General features: G+C 49.4%; 6 protein-coding genes across 6 annotated transcripts; 4 read left to right on the top strand and 2 right to left on the bottom strand.

Annotated features, from left to right (window-relative positions):
* Positions 1-150: 150 nt before the first annotated feature.
* TRUGW13939_04537 (uncharacterized protein) lies at positions 151-3688 on the top strand (the record flags this gene model as incomplete). Its single annotated transcript, XM_035487710.1, has 6 exons — positions 151-262; positions 330-572; positions 645-1085; positions 1142-1539; positions 1604-2755; positions 2810-3688. 6 exons carry the CDS (start codon positions 151-153, stop codon positions 3686-3688), a joined length of 3225 nt encoding a protein of 1074 aa, XP_035343603.1.
* Positions 3689-4467: 779 nt separating this feature from the next.
* On the top strand, positions 4468-5052 carry TRUGW13939_04538 (uncharacterized protein; the record flags this gene model as incomplete). Its single annotated transcript, XM_035487711.1, has 4 exons — positions 4468-4510; positions 4566-4666; positions 4733-4858; positions 4918-5052. 4 exons carry the CDS (start codon positions 4468-4470, stop codon positions 5050-5052), a joined length of 405 nt encoding a protein of 134 aa, XP_035343604.1.
* Positions 5053-5279: 227 nt separating this feature from the next.
* TRUGW13939_04539 (uncharacterized protein) lies at positions 5280-6615 on the bottom strand (the record flags this gene model as incomplete). The annotated part of the gene is made up of 5 exons (XM_035487712.1): positions 5280-5950; positions 6004-6039; positions 6090-6209; positions 6258-6335; positions 6387-6615. The coding sequence occupies 5 exons, from the start codon at positions 6613-6615 to the stop codon at positions 5280-5282; spliced, it is 1134 nt and encodes a 377-aa protein (XP_035343605.1).
* A 1003-nt stretch (positions 6616-7618) lies between these two features.
* On the bottom strand, positions 7619-8264 carry TRUGW13939_04540 (uncharacterized protein; the record flags this gene model as incomplete). Its single annotated transcript, XM_035487713.1, has 5 exons — positions 7619-7716; positions 7778-7878; positions 7934-8029; positions 8172-8181; positions 8240-8264. 5 exons carry the CDS (start codon positions 8262-8264, stop codon positions 7619-7621), a joined length of 330 nt encoding a protein of 109 aa, XP_035343606.1.
* A 962-nt stretch (positions 8265-9226) lies between these two features.
* On the top strand, positions 9227-11339 carry TRUGW13939_04541 (uncharacterized protein; the record flags this gene model as incomplete). Its single annotated transcript, XM_035487714.1, has 9 exons — positions 9227-9270; positions 9471-9543; positions 9604-9624; positions 9678-10022; positions 10082-10279; positions 10332-10416; positions 10469-10753; positions 10801-11172; positions 11227-11339. 9 exons carry the CDS (start codon positions 9227-9229, stop codon positions 11337-11339), a joined length of 1536 nt encoding a protein of 511 aa, XP_035343607.1.
* A 745-nt stretch (positions 11340-12084) lies between these two features.
* TRUGW13939_04542 (uncharacterized protein) lies at positions 12085-14244 on the top strand (the record flags this gene model as incomplete). The annotated part of the gene is made up of 8 exons (XM_035487715.1): positions 12085-12179; positions 12267-12292; positions 12350-12594; positions 12656-12722; positions 12770-12841; positions 12895-13084; positions 13134-13249; positions 13298-14244. 8 exons carry the CDS (start codon positions 12085-12087, stop codon positions 14242-14244), a joined length of 1758 nt encoding a protein of 585 aa, XP_035343608.1.
* Positions 14245-14272: the final 28 nt, after the last annotated feature.

A 14272-nucleotide genomic window follows, 5' to 3' on the forward strand; every position in this document is an offset into this window, starting at 1 on the left:
CTGTCCATGTGAGCGGAATCATGTCAATTGCCAAGCTTTTTAATATATAACGTCTAGTTGTGAGAGAAAAAAAATTGGGGTTTCACACTTGACATCTGGAAGAATTTTATGTAGAAAAAAGTTGACCTTTGATTGCCAGAATTAGACGAGATGGCAGAAGGAGGAATTCCTCAACCACCAGGATGGCCAATTCTTGGCAATCTCTTTGAAATCAACCCCAGTCAAGCGATTAAGAGTCTATTTCGCCTGAGAGATAACTACGGTATCTTCTCTCTCCATAGCTATTCTGTTGTATGACAAGTGTATACTAACTGACCACGTGTTGTTAGGCCCCATCTGTAAACTTGTTATTGTCGGTATCACTCGCATTTCGGTTACAAACCATGAGCTATTCGACGAGCTCTGCGACGAACATCGCTTCGTCAAGTCTGTCTCTGGGCCTGTTGGTCAGATGAGAAACGGAGCCAATGATGGTCTGGTCACAGCTCATCCCAACGAGGAAAACTGGGGAGTCGCCCATCGGACTCTGCTACCAGCATTTGGAGAGCTTCATGTTCAGGACATGTTCGATGGTAAGAGGGATTTTTTTTTCCGACATTTTTTCTGCTATGTGAAAACATATATACTCATGGATCAAAAAATAGAAATGTATGATATCGCCAGCCAACTCATTCTCAAATGGGCTCGACAAGGCAGCGAGAAGCCAATTAATGTTATAGAGGACGCTACTCGTTTCACACTCGACTCAATTGCTCTTTCGGCTATGGGGGCACGGTTCAACTCGTTTTATTCCGAAGATACACATCCCTTCGTTACGCATATGCTTCGCTTCCTTGGAGAGTCCAACCTTCGCGCAAACAGGCCAGCCTTTGCGACGAAATTTATGTGGAGTCGAGAAAGGCAATATTGGGATGATATCAAGTATCTTCGGACATTTTCAAAACAACTATTAAGAGAAAGGCGGCAGAACCCCACGGAGAGGACGGACATATTAAATGCAATGGTCAATGGTCGAGATCCGAAGACGGGAGAGAAGATGAATGAGGAAAGCATTATCGACAATATGATTACATTTTTAGTAGCAGGTGAGAGAAACTCTTTCACGCAGAATTTTGACCACGGAGCTAACTTAGAGAGACAGGGCACGAGACTACGGCCGGCGCAATAGGATTTTTATTTTATCATCTCCTCAAAGACCCAGAAGTGTGGAGACAGGTGCAAGAGGAGGTTGACCAAGTTATCGGAAACCGCCGAATTACTGTTGAGGATCTGTCAAAACTCCGTTATATCAATTCGTGTGCCCGAGAAACGCTTCGATTATATCCAACCGCGCCAGTTATTTTCTTTAAACCAATAGACCGAGTCCATCCCACTGTTATTGGTCAGGGCAGATACACTATTATGCCACGCCAGTCAGTCATGGCAGTCCTGCCAGCTATACATAAAGACCCTGAAGTCTGGGGAGATGATGTGGACGATTTCCGACCTGACAGAATGTCCGATGGCAAGTTTGAATCTTTGCCCAAGAACGCGTGGAAGGTAAGCTAGCTTCTCTCTATGTAAGAATTATTCGTTAAGAAACAACTAACTTTCCTTTATTTAGCCATTTGGCAACGGATCGCGTTCCTGTATTGGAAGAGCTTTTGCATGGAATGAGATTATTTTGATCACAGCGCTCGCCGCTCAGAGCTTCAATCTTAAATTCAAAGATGAAAACTATGAGTTGGAGATTGATAACATTGTCACTTTGCGACCCAAGAATTTTTTTATGCATGCAGTTCCACGGCCTCATCTAGACGCTTTAGGTATCGCTCAGAATATGAATGGTCGCGAATCCAGCCATGGAGGAGGAGAGGTGATCTCCGAGAAAGTGACAACAGAAAAAGCAGCAGAAAGCACATTACACCCATTAACGATCCTCTATGGGTCGAACATGGGAACTTGCGAGACTTTGGCTTCTTATTGTGCTAATGCTGCTGTGAGAAACGGTTTCAAACCCTCCATCATGACTCTCGATTCCGCAGTGGGTAAATTGCCCGTTGACCAACCTGTTGTCATCATTACGGCGAGCTATGAAGGCCAGCCTGCAGATAACGCGGCCAATTTTGTCTCTTGGGTTCAGTCTCTACGTGAGGAGAGCCTATCTGGGGTCAAATTTGTCCTCTATGGGTGTGGAAACCGCGACTGGGTGTCAACCTTTCACCGAATACCCAAACTCGTGGACGGAGCCCTCGGCAATGCAGGAGCACAGCGCTTGACACAGTTGTCTCTTGCTGATGTCTCTAGCGGATCTATTTCTTCCAAATTCGCAGAATGGCAAGATTGTAAACTTTGGCCATGCCTAAGAGAATCTTTTGGCTTGCAGTCTACAAAGGAGTCTATCGGGGGGAATTATTTGGGTCTAGAACTTATTGCTACTCCTCCTCCGCAATACACTCAACAACATGATCAGCAACTTTTCGATTGTACAGTGTTGGAGAACTCTGTTCTCACTGCACCTGGACACAAGGAAAAACGCCATATTCGTCTCAAACTGCCCTCAGAAATAAGATATTCTATCGGGGACTATGTAAACATCTACCCAACCAACCCGCTTACAACGGTGGCACGGGCAATGAATCGGTTTGGAATCTCTCTCAACACCCATATGAAAGTCACCAGTGGCATATCCACCATTTTTTCAATCGGCAAAGAGTTTTCTGTTTACGAATCACTAAGTAAATGTGTCGAGCTGAACCATCCTGCTACAGCTGAGGTACGAGAATTCCTAACTTTTTCGTTATTTCTTTTTCAATCTAACGATAAACAGAATATCGAAGCTATTATCGAACGTGTCACAAGTCCTGTTGAGAAAACAAGATTGACAAAATTGATCACTTCAACCAACCTCGTTGAAGAACGGCTCAGCGTGCTAGATATCCTAGAGCAAGCACCCTCAGCGCCTCTATCATTAGGCGAATTCCTGCAAATGCTACAACCGATTCGCCTTCGCCAATATTCAATCTCATCTTCTCCCTCAGAAAACCCCCATTCGTGCTCACTGACCGTGTCGGTTGTCGATCGAAAGGAAGACATAATCGCTGGTAAGCGAATTAAAGGAGTGGCCACCAATTATTTGTCTGGCCTTGAGCCACAACATCATCTTTCGTGCGGAATCCGAACAACGGCATCAAACTCCAAATTCAAGTTCCCAGATGATCTCCAGACGACTTCGATGGTGATGATCTGTGCTGGTTCGGGAATCGCGCCCTTTCGAGCGTTTGTCCAGGAACGAGCTTTTCGCATGGCTTCTTCTGGTCATAAGCTGGCGCCGGCGATACTTTTTATTGGCTGCAGATCTGCATATGGCGATAAACTTTTTGCGCGCGAGTTTGAGCAGTGGCAAGAGGCTGGCGTGGTCGATGTGCGATATGCATATTCCAAAGAACCACCAGAAGAGGGGATTCCGCGACAACATGTCCAGGACCGACTCTGGCAGGACAGAAAAGATCTTATCGAAATGTACGACGGCGGCGCTAGATTTTATTTGTGTGGTTCTAATGCGCTTCGAAACTCGGTGGTTGCAACAGCCAGACAGATCTTTGCCACGGTGGTTGAAGCGCGAGGCATGGAGAATACCGACGAAATTTATGAGCATTGGTTTGCAAAGATGAACAGGGACAGGGTGGCTGTGGATATTTTTGCGTGATTTATTTTCTCTCTCTCTTTCTTTCTCTCTTTTGCTTTCTTATTTTGTTCTATCTTTTTTTCTTTTGACCTGGCGTTGGCTAGGCATGTTGTCATTATATATATATACCAAACTGTAGAACGACCCAGGCGTATTAGTGCATATAGAAATCAATTTTCAAACTTTACAAATATCAATTGATGCATTTTCCTCTAGATTTTTTCTTATCCCTAATCGCTCAATTAGAAAAGTGAAAGCATTCAATGTGCGATTTCTTTTTTGACATGTCGCACTATTGGATTGGCAGTCATGGCACTGTGCCCGGATCTTCTAATACCATGTAATTATATGGAAGAATTGAATAAATTGATTGATTCTGCATCTCTGATTTACAATCTTAAAAAAGAAAACCCTAATAATTTTCTGTTACTTTACTACTCCGTACGTAGTTCCCAAATTCGAGGGTGACCGCCGGGACGGGCAATTCCCAGGGGAGTTGGAAGCATTATAAAAAAAAAAAAAAAAAATAGACCAACTAACTAGTCAACTATAGTTCGTTAGCTAACTTATAATAAAATAATAAAGTAATTATATAATACTAATCTAAATCGATCCTATCAGTCGCCCTGGCACGGACCAATAACCGGCAGCGCCTTATCGCCCAGGTCATGGCGTCACTTGTGTACTAGAAAGCCTATAAGGTCGCGATTCGTCGCGATTCATCTGATTGCGACAAACCCAGAAACCAGCACTGATATCGTATCGATATACCATACCATCAACCAAAACACACAAACACAATGACCGAGCCCAAAGAGCCCATTGTCTCCCACGGTCGCGGCGGTGGGTTTCCCCTCTCTCTCCACAATCTCTCCATCTAGATCTGACATGAAACAAGGCCAAGGAAATATCGGCGCTGACTCGACCCAATACGTCGACGCTGAAATCGTTCGCGCGGGGCCTACTGGCGACCAGGGCGACGGCGCCTATTCTGCCGGCGTACCTCTCTCCTCTCCGTCTTTTCTCGAGTGAAAATAAAAAAATACTGATATAGTTGGTTGACAGCGCGGCGGCGCAGGCAACATCGGCTCGCCGAATGTGCGCCCATCGACGCCAGGACAAGTACACGACACCGAAGTCGTGCCAGATTTGGCGGTGCGCAGTAGTTTGGAAGGGGATTATCATGTTGGGGTACTTCTTTTCCTCTCTCTCTCTCTCTCTCTTGTCGTAATGTTACTAACTACGTGAAGCGCGGCGGTCAAGGCAATGTCCATCTCGATGAGAGCCAGCAGGCGGCGGCGGCGCACAAGAAAACACCCTCGTCGTCGGTTCCCCAGGGACTGGCTGATAAGTTGAAGAATAAGATTTTCGGCAAGAAGGAATAGAGAAATAGCTAATGACTAGTATTATTCAAAGATTGAACGATTTCAGGAGAGAATTACAAGTAAAAGATAAATAAACAAATGGTATCAAATCATAGATAACTAAATAAATCCCAGAAATAAATAGACAATAGTTCAGTATGTGCAATAACTCCCCCCTTCCGTGTTGCAATCCGTGTTGTTTGTTATCCGTAACATCGTGTCAAGTGTCAATAATCGTCAAGTCCTCATCAGTCATTCTTGCTAAACCTCCGTTTGAACCAACTCGTCCGCTTGCTGGACGATGCGGCTGCTGGCGACGCGCTGTTGACTGGCTTGCGCAGCGACGGCCGCTTGGTCGACGCATTCACATCCTTGGACGGTGGCGCCGGCGGAAGCCCCTGGTTGCTGTACCCGTTCAGGTTCGACTGTCTATGCACCGGTGGTGGCGGCGCCTGGTTTAACTGGATCGAGCTCTCGATTTGCGGGCTACCCCCAAATCCATTAAACCCGTACGTCTCCCCCGGTCGTTGATATTCCTGCTTTTGGTGTGCTTGTTGTTGCTGCAGCCGATCAAACGAGCTGTTGACAGAGCTTGGGTCTGTCGAATTGCCCCATTGATCTGTGTTTGCTGAGCCCGAGCCCGCCGTGACATTGTCGTTGGACCGCTGATACGTCGAGTTTGGATAGAAAGTTCCATTGCCATAGTCCGGGTTCACGTGCTGGCTGTACCGTGGGCGACCGGATCGTTGGCCGTGTTGATTGTACGGATAATGTCCGCTGTGTCCGTTGTTGTATCCGTTATGCCCATTATTGTATCCATTTGATCCGCCATAATCGACATAGCTTTCTGGTCGTGAATTCGGCCCTCGTCCGTTATATGCGTCGCTGTAGTTGTTGGAACCATAACCTCCGTGGCCGCCTACTCTCGTCAGCTGTGTTTGCTATTTCCGTCGATAACGTCGATAAACATACCATAGTAACTGCCTGGTCGGCTGTTGGTGGGCGCATCTAGAGTCAATTAGCAGCCACACATCTATAAAGAAATATTCCTGTCGTACCTGTAACGTATGACATGCGACGGTTGCTATAACTGCCGTCAATGGCAGCCTCAAATGACCGGATTGTGTCGAGTGGTCTTTCGAACCGTGGGCGCGTTGGATTCGATCGATCGGGATCAGCTAGTCGAGTCAGCGGCGCATACTAATTACCATAAAAGACGATCATACTGATAACATTTCCAAACTGGTCCTTGTATTGGGTTTCTCGCAGCGACGCGAGATTCGACTTCTCCAAAGCCACGACGGCTGTGTGGGTCAGTATACAAAAACAAACGGATAGACTTAACCACAACATACCTGGCTGGGCCTCGCTCATGGCGAGGGTGGGATCGGCCTTGGTTTGCAGCGACCGCCTAACTTTCTCCTCGTGCGACTCCTGGTAAGAGTGCTTGTTTCCGGAAGCGTCGGAACGATGCGATTTGTCTGATTTTCCGCCAAAACTGAAGCCGCGACCGTGGTGAGCTGGGGCAGACGGAGCAGGGGGGGAAGGGAGAGATGGCGCCGGGCGATCTTGACGGGCGGCCATGATTTTTATTTATCGCTGTTGGAATCTTGCGTATTATTATTATTTTAGCGCCTCTTGCGGAGCGATAAGCTGGAGGCTGGACGAGTTGCCAGGGCCACAATTGTGGATCGTGAACAGGTCCTAGGCGTGCTAGCACTGGCTAATCCTAGCTAGTAGCTGGGTTGATGCTGTTGCAGAAATGCAGAGAGCAAGCGGCCGTGCTGAGCGAAAAGTGGAGCGACTGGAATGATATTCGTGGCTGGAACGAGCGTAGCGCGGGCGGCGATAAGATGTGTATACACAAAGCACAGTGTAGGAGCGAGAAAGCGAAGGAAAAGGGCACGAAACGATGAAGCGAGATGAAAAAGCAGCCATCCAGAGGATAAAAGAAGAAGAGAAAGCGCTGAGACACGACGACGAGGGGGAAGCAGCAGGCAGTGGCGGGCCGCACAGCCACGTTCATGCGCGGCCGGCCGGGTGGCGACCTGTCCGCGCGGCCGAGTGTCTCACCGTCAACACCGGTGTGTTGTGCTGTGCTGTTGTACAACAGTACAACTAGTCTTAGATCTATTTCCTAATCGGGCACGGTCTGGAGTTTATTCTGGCATACGATTACTGGGAGTTCTTGCTTCATCAATTGCATGTTATTACACACAACCGCTCAGATACACTTTGGGAAATGCGATGTCTAGACAAAAACACATCATGCTCGCCCAGGTGGAATCAAACCGATCGAGCACATCAAATGTTATAAAAAAAACCCCCCATCATCAATGGAATGATCTTCTTTTGCTCCTTTTTTTTTTGTTGTTGCTAGTGGACTGATGTCAAAGTTCCCGTCGCATAATGTGAAATCCGCCCTTCAGAACTCCGTCCCATAATATCAAATCACCTCGTGAGAACAACCGGTGCGGTGGATATGATGAAATGGTTGCACATCAAAAAAAAGGCATCTGCTGGTCGAACTTTTCCTCCAATCACCCATTTTAAAACAAAAACAACCCAGATCGCTCGAGGGAATATCTTAAATGTTCGAAGGGTAAAGCATGATGCGGACGGTGGCACCGAAGGTCTGGGGAGGGAGGTTGTGTCGGAACTGGGCACGGACAACGCCGGAGTTTCCTGGTCTGGTCAGCTTCTTCCTCTATGCACCCGGGTATTTTTTTTTTTTATCATGGCATACCGTGTGGTCGGGTCACCTTGCCCCAGATGACGCGGATCTTGGAGCCCTGGACCTCGCGCTTGGCCCGGTAAACGAAAGCGACCTTCTTGCCAAGGTAGAAGCTGATAAAAGTCTTAGCACCGTGCCTTTTTGTTGGGATCTGATCATTCCACTCACTTGGCAGCGCTGACGTCGTCAACACCCTCGATCTTGACGAGACTTGTGTTGGGGTTGGTGTTGCGCTTTCCACGCTGGTAGCTCAGGTGGCGACCCCTATAGAAATCCAGTCAACTTTTGTTCTGATATATACCACACTGCACATATCCCAGCATCTCGGCATATCGTTCTTTGCTGTAAATAACAAGAATTGCGCTTCGCAGACGGCAGAATCGGAGTCGGAATGGAGGGATCTTACTTGACATAGACTGTCTGGTGGTTAGTACACTTGCGATGGACATTCCTCCAATTGGGATGACAACTCACGTCGGTGACCTTGTTCCGAAGGCATTTTTGACGGATGATCTCTGCGCAACCGGGACAAACAAACAGGTCGAATGGAAAAGGCAACGCTGACCGGGCAAGAGTCAGGAGATGGGCGGTCGTTGCAGTTTGTCGTGGTGGTCGTCGTCTTTCGCTTCGGGGAGAGACAAGTGGAACAAGCGCACAATCTTTCCTTTCTGTGGTGCGGCCGAGCGCTAGGCCCGAACGAGCCGAGCCCTAGCGAGGGCTCGCCGCGACCCCGTGACTGCGGCCGGCGCTATGCCGCATTGGGGCGTCACGTGACGCGGTGCTGCGTGCGGAAGACACTGCTCCGATTCTCAACAGTCTTTATCGTTTTTGATCGCTTTTTATCATGCTTCTAGTAGTCTGGAACCAGCCCTTACAAATCAGGCCCGGCTGCCAATTGCCGCTGCAATCGGCTATGGAGCCATAATCTAGCCTGGCGCCATGCCGGAGTCCGACATCAGACGAACACACTAATACTGGACATCGATTTGCTTCATGCCAGCCCTCCGGAAGAATTATTCAATGCTATTACTGCCATACAGAATTCTTCCGGTTTCCAGCCAGCATATGCACGCCCAAGTCATGCCTAGGTCATCGTCCATCCATCGATCGCCAGCTCCACCGGGCCCATCAGTGACGTTGAGTTGAGTTGGCTGGCGGGCATAACCCCGAGCACTACTTACCATCAAGCTCCCCCACGCACCAGTAGTCTACAATATATAGATGTAAATTAAATAGGAAATAATATCAGTCATCAAACCAGTCTTAACCCCGTGCAAGCTGCGTGGCCCCACCGCGTCTCAGCATTAACTACACCGAAGCACGCTTTTCCACCTTCCCGCCCGCCGGATCGTGCTGGATAAGCCCAGCAATTCTCCCCCAGTGCCAACTCCCCTTCCTCCTCATCCTTTTTCTCCTCCTCCATCCTCGCCAAAGCATCCCTCCTGTCCGTCTCCATACACAATGACCAGCTCTATCATCCAATCCGAACAAGGCCAGAACGCCGGGTAAGTCTTGCTCGCTCTCTTTCTGCCGCTTACATCACCCTTGGCCCATCGCGGGGCACTCCGCCGTTAACCGGACATTCGTTCATGTTGTCGATGAACACCCTCCACGCAACAGGACGGGCGTCGATTTGATGCAATTTCTTGCATTGCTCGACTCTGCACGCCCATGTCCGTCCACACGCTGACTGGCCGCCGTTTAGTTCGATCGAGCTCAAGGATGACACCGTCATCGTTGTGCTAGGTGCCTCTGGCGACCTGGCCAAGAAGAAGACTGTACGCTAGATTCTCTATCACAACGTAACTAATCTGCGTGAGAAATACTGACAATCGCAGTTCCCCGCTCTTTTCGGTCTGGTACGTGGACGTTTCCCCGAATCGCTGACTTGAGCCCCATTAACAATTCCTAGTACCGCAACAAATTCCTCCCCAAGGACATCCAGATCGTGGGCTATGCTCGCACAAAGATGGACCACGCCGAGTACCTGCGGCGAGTCAAGTCCTACATCAAAGTGCCCACCAAGGAGATCGAAGAGCAACTCGAGAGCTTCTGCAAGCTGTGTACATACATCTCTGGACAGTATGACCAGGACGACTCCTTCATCAACCTCAACAAGCACCTCGAAGAGATCGAAAAGGGCCAAAAGGAACAGAACCGCGTGTTTTACATGGCGCTTCCTCCCAGTGTCTTCACCACCGTGTCCGATCAACTAAAGAGAAACTGCTACCCCAAGGCCGGTGTTGCCCGCATTATTGTAAGCTATCTGGAATCACTAGCGACGTAGTGAAGACACCCTAACATGGATGACCACAGGTTGAGAAGCCCTTTGGCAAAGACCTCCAGAGCTCTCGCGACCTACAAAAGGCTCTGGAGCCCAACTGGAAGGAGGAGGAGATTTTCCGCATCGACCACTACCTGGGCAAGGAAATGGTCAAGAACATTCTCATCCTTCGTTTCGGCAACGAGTTCTTTGGCGCTACCTGGAACCGCCAACACATTGACAATGTCCAGGTATTTTTAATCCCCATCAACTACGAGTTTTCGTCGAGGCTGACATTCGTAGATCACATTCAAAGAGCCTTTCGGCACCGAAGGTCGTGGCGGTTACTTTGACGAGTTTGGCATCATTCGCGATGTCATGCAAAACCGTATGTTTTGTGTGCTGCGCATTATTGGTAATAGTAATACTAACTCGCACAGATCTTCTCCAGGTCTTGACGTTGCTTGCCATGGAGCGCCCGATTTCCTTCTCCGCCGAAGACATCCGTGACGAAAAGGTGCGTGTTTTGCGAGGAATCGATGCTATTGAGCCCAAGAATGTCATCATTGGTCAGTACGGCCGATCGCTCGATGGCAGCAAGCCTTCGTACAAGGAAGACGACACCGTTCCCAAGGAGTCCCGCTGCGCGACTTTCTGCGCCATGGTGGCCTACATCAAGAACGAGCGATGGGATGGCGTTCCCTTTATTCTCAAGGCCGGTAAAGGTAGGTAAAACTGGATAAAAAATTTTGAGCATGGCTGACTGTTATAGCTCTCAACGAGCAAAAGACGGAGATTCGCATCCAGTTCAAGGATGTCACCTCGGGAATCTTCAAAGACATTCCTCGCAACGAGCTGGTCATCCGTGTGCAACCCAACGAGTCGGTCTACATCAAGATGAACTCGAAGCTGCCCGGTCTCTCGATGCAGACAGTTGTGACCGAGCTCGACCTCACCTACCGCCGCCGCTTCTCGGACTTGAAGATCCCCGAGGCGTACGAATCCTTGATCCTGGACGCGCTCAAGGGCGACCACTCCAACTTTGTGCGTGACGACGAGCTCGATGCCAGCTGGAGAATCTTTACGCCTCTGCTGCACTACCTCGACGACAACAAAGAGATCATTCCCATGGAATACCCATACGGTTAGTCCACCATTTTTCGCCCCTCTGTTTTCTTCCACTGACTTGTGTGTGTAGGCTCCCGAGGACCCGCCGTCTTGGACGACTTTACGTCTTCGTTTGGATACAAGTTCAGCGATGCTGCCGGATACCAATGGCCTCTGCACTCGTCCGCGCCCAACCGGCTGTAGGCGACTGGATGCACTGACGATGCAATATATGTTGACATGAATCAAGAGTCTGTGGAGGATTCCCCCCTTATTTAACGATACCTTGTCCGAGCACTGCCCGGAGCCCACTTCCTAGAGTTTCGTGAATATATATCAAATGATTGATCTTGGTATGTGGAAGCATGCTGAGTACGGCGTAATTTGATGTTTTTATTTTTATTTTTTTATTTTTCAAAGGAAAAAAGTACGTAGATAGGCCTGAATCAAATGAGATTATTTTTGCTACAAGTGTTACTATAAGTTAGAGGCGGGCCGAGCCCCTGAGCATGGGCCAAGTCAGCCCTCACAGCCCCAGGAGACGGACGACGCTAACACCGCACCAAGACCCGCAGCTTTGCCTCAACTCAACTCAACTTCTTTTTCCCCGACTTGCGCCTTCTTCGACTTCAGCGCGGAGACTCACGTTGTGTGACGACAGAACTTGGACCTGTTGAAACAAGTGAAACAAATACCTGCCCTCTCTCGCTCTCTGACACCACGCGACCTCAGTTTCCGACGATTGCGTCGCCTTCTGTTCCTGAAACCGCATTCGGCGATCGTTGTTCCAGGTCAACAACACGAACCAGTTATTTTACCGGAGGGTGCTTCTCCTTTCGAATATATTCGCATTGCCTCGAACCTCCTACTCGGCCGACATTGGGAATACTCTAGACAAAGGGCACAACCCGGCGGAGCGGAGTGAACTTGCACATATCGATGCTTAGGGATGAGAGCGGCATCATGGACGGGCTCTCCCTCCATCAAGGGCCGGTCGGAAGCGACGAGGATGGCGCTGTTGACGTTTAGTCTGACGGGGGTTGCGTAGGTTTTTTTTTTTTTTTTTTTCTGTGCTGCAAGGGATTGATTGAGTGAGTGTTGATTGATTGCTGACATGTGCTACCTGTGCAGGTTTACATGGGGTGTTGAAATGTCTTGTACGTGGCACAATGCTTCTCTGAAGAGAGAGACTATTTACTAACAACGATTACAAGATTGCACGCCATACCTGCTCCAACTCGGCCTCACCAAATCGCGCACCTCGCTCGTCTGGGTCGCCGGCCCGCTGTCCGGCCTGATCATGCAGCCTCTAATCGGCGTCATCGCCGACCGCTCGCGCTCGAAATGGGGCAGGAGGAGGCCCTTTATGATTTCTGGAGCTGTGATTGTTGCGTTTTGTTTGTTGTTGCTCGGCTGGACGTCTGAGTTGGTTGCGACGTTTGTGCAGGATATTGAAAAGGTTAGCCACTGGCCCTTCCGCCAGCGTTGATACCTTATGTTCAGGCTGACGTTGGAAATAGAGGAAAAAAGCGACAATTGCTGTCGCGGTGCTGTCTATTTATGGCGTCGACTTTGCGATCAATGCAGGTTTGTTTTTCTTGTCCTTTTGCCTTGTTTCATGCTGACAAGACCAGCCCAAGCTTGCTGTCGAAGTCTGATTGTCGACACGCTGCCAATTTCTCAACAGCAACTAGGTTCCGCATGGGGTAAGCTCGTCTATATTCTTTTTTTCAGAAATGAAATCTAACCCAATTTCTAGCGAACCGGATGCAAGCGATAGGTTCCCTGATCGGCTATGTCGTCGGATCAATCGACATGGTCACCACGTTTGGCACGCGGTTCGGCGACACACAGTTCAAGCAAATGACCGTTGTCGCGGCGCTTTTCTTGGTCGCGTCTGTTTTGGTCACTTGCTACTCGGTGACTGAACGAGTGTTGGTTTCGGCAAGGTTAGTTCGTTTTACACGTTGCTCTTTGATATGGTCTGACAAACGACAGAGGGTCCGAAGGTCGAAATGGCTTTTTCCAAGTCCTTTCGCAACTTTACAAGACCACCATGGACATTCCGCCTCGCATACAGGCAATCTGCTGGGTACAGTTTTGGTCGTGGATTGGTAGGTGATACGCACTGTAATAAACGACACAAACTGACGAGTCCACAGGCTGGTTTCCCTTTTTGTTTTACAGTACTACCTGGGTTGGCGAAACGTACTTTCGCTACGAGAATCCCGAATTCGCGGCCAAATCGTCAGATACTCTGGGCGACGTCGGTCGTCTGGGCAGTCTGTCACTCGTGATCTTCTCTTCAGTCACCTTTCTCAGCTCTGTGCTTTTGCCGTTTGGCGTGCGCTCGCCCGATAGCAACAGCAAACGAGCCAACTTCACTGCGCGTCCTTCGCCTGGAATGGCAGCGCTACTCCGACGCTTCAAGAAGTTCCGTCCCAATCTGGCCACGGCCTGGCTTCTGTCGCATCTGTTGTTTGCTGGAACCATGGTTTTCGCTCCGATGGCCCGGTCTTTAAGGTTTGCCACGTTCCTGGTGTCTATATCTGGGATTCCGTGGGCTGTGTCTGGATGGGCGCCGTTTGCCTTTATGGGTGTTGAAATCAACCGACTAGCGCTAGAACCGCCGACAACGCCGCGGCCAACAGCGACAATGATCACGTCGGCAACGTACCGAACCCATGGCTACCGGCCTGTGGACAGCGTCGACCGAGACGTCGAAATGGATGTTCTCCGCCTGAACCACCGCGCGTTAGACGACGACAGCGACGACGAGTCAGTAGCAACAACCGAAGGCCCCTCGACTGGCGAACTTGCCGGAATCTACCTGGGCGTGTTGAACGTCTACACCACGCTCCCGCAGTTTGTCGGCACGTTTATCAGCTGGATCGTTTTCAGTTTGCTAGAACCGGACGTCCCAGTCAATGCCAGCGTCCCAGACGACAACAGCAACGGCAACAGCAATTTAGACTCGAGCGCGCGCGACAACGGATGGATCAATCTAGACACGGACGCGCCGAACGCTATTGCGGTCTGTCTGTTTATCGGCGCGCTCAGTGCGCTGGTTGCTACCGAGGCGACTCGACGGTTCCGCAAGCTGCGGTAGTTTTGTCATCTCTTTCTTTTTCTTTCCA

Source organism: Talaromyces rugulosus, chromosome II, assembly GCF_013368755.1.
Source record: "Talaromyces rugulosus chromosome II, complete sequence".
NCBI lineage: Eukaryota > Fungi > Ascomycota > Eurotiomycetes > Eurotiales > Trichocomaceae > Talaromyces > Talaromyces rugulosus.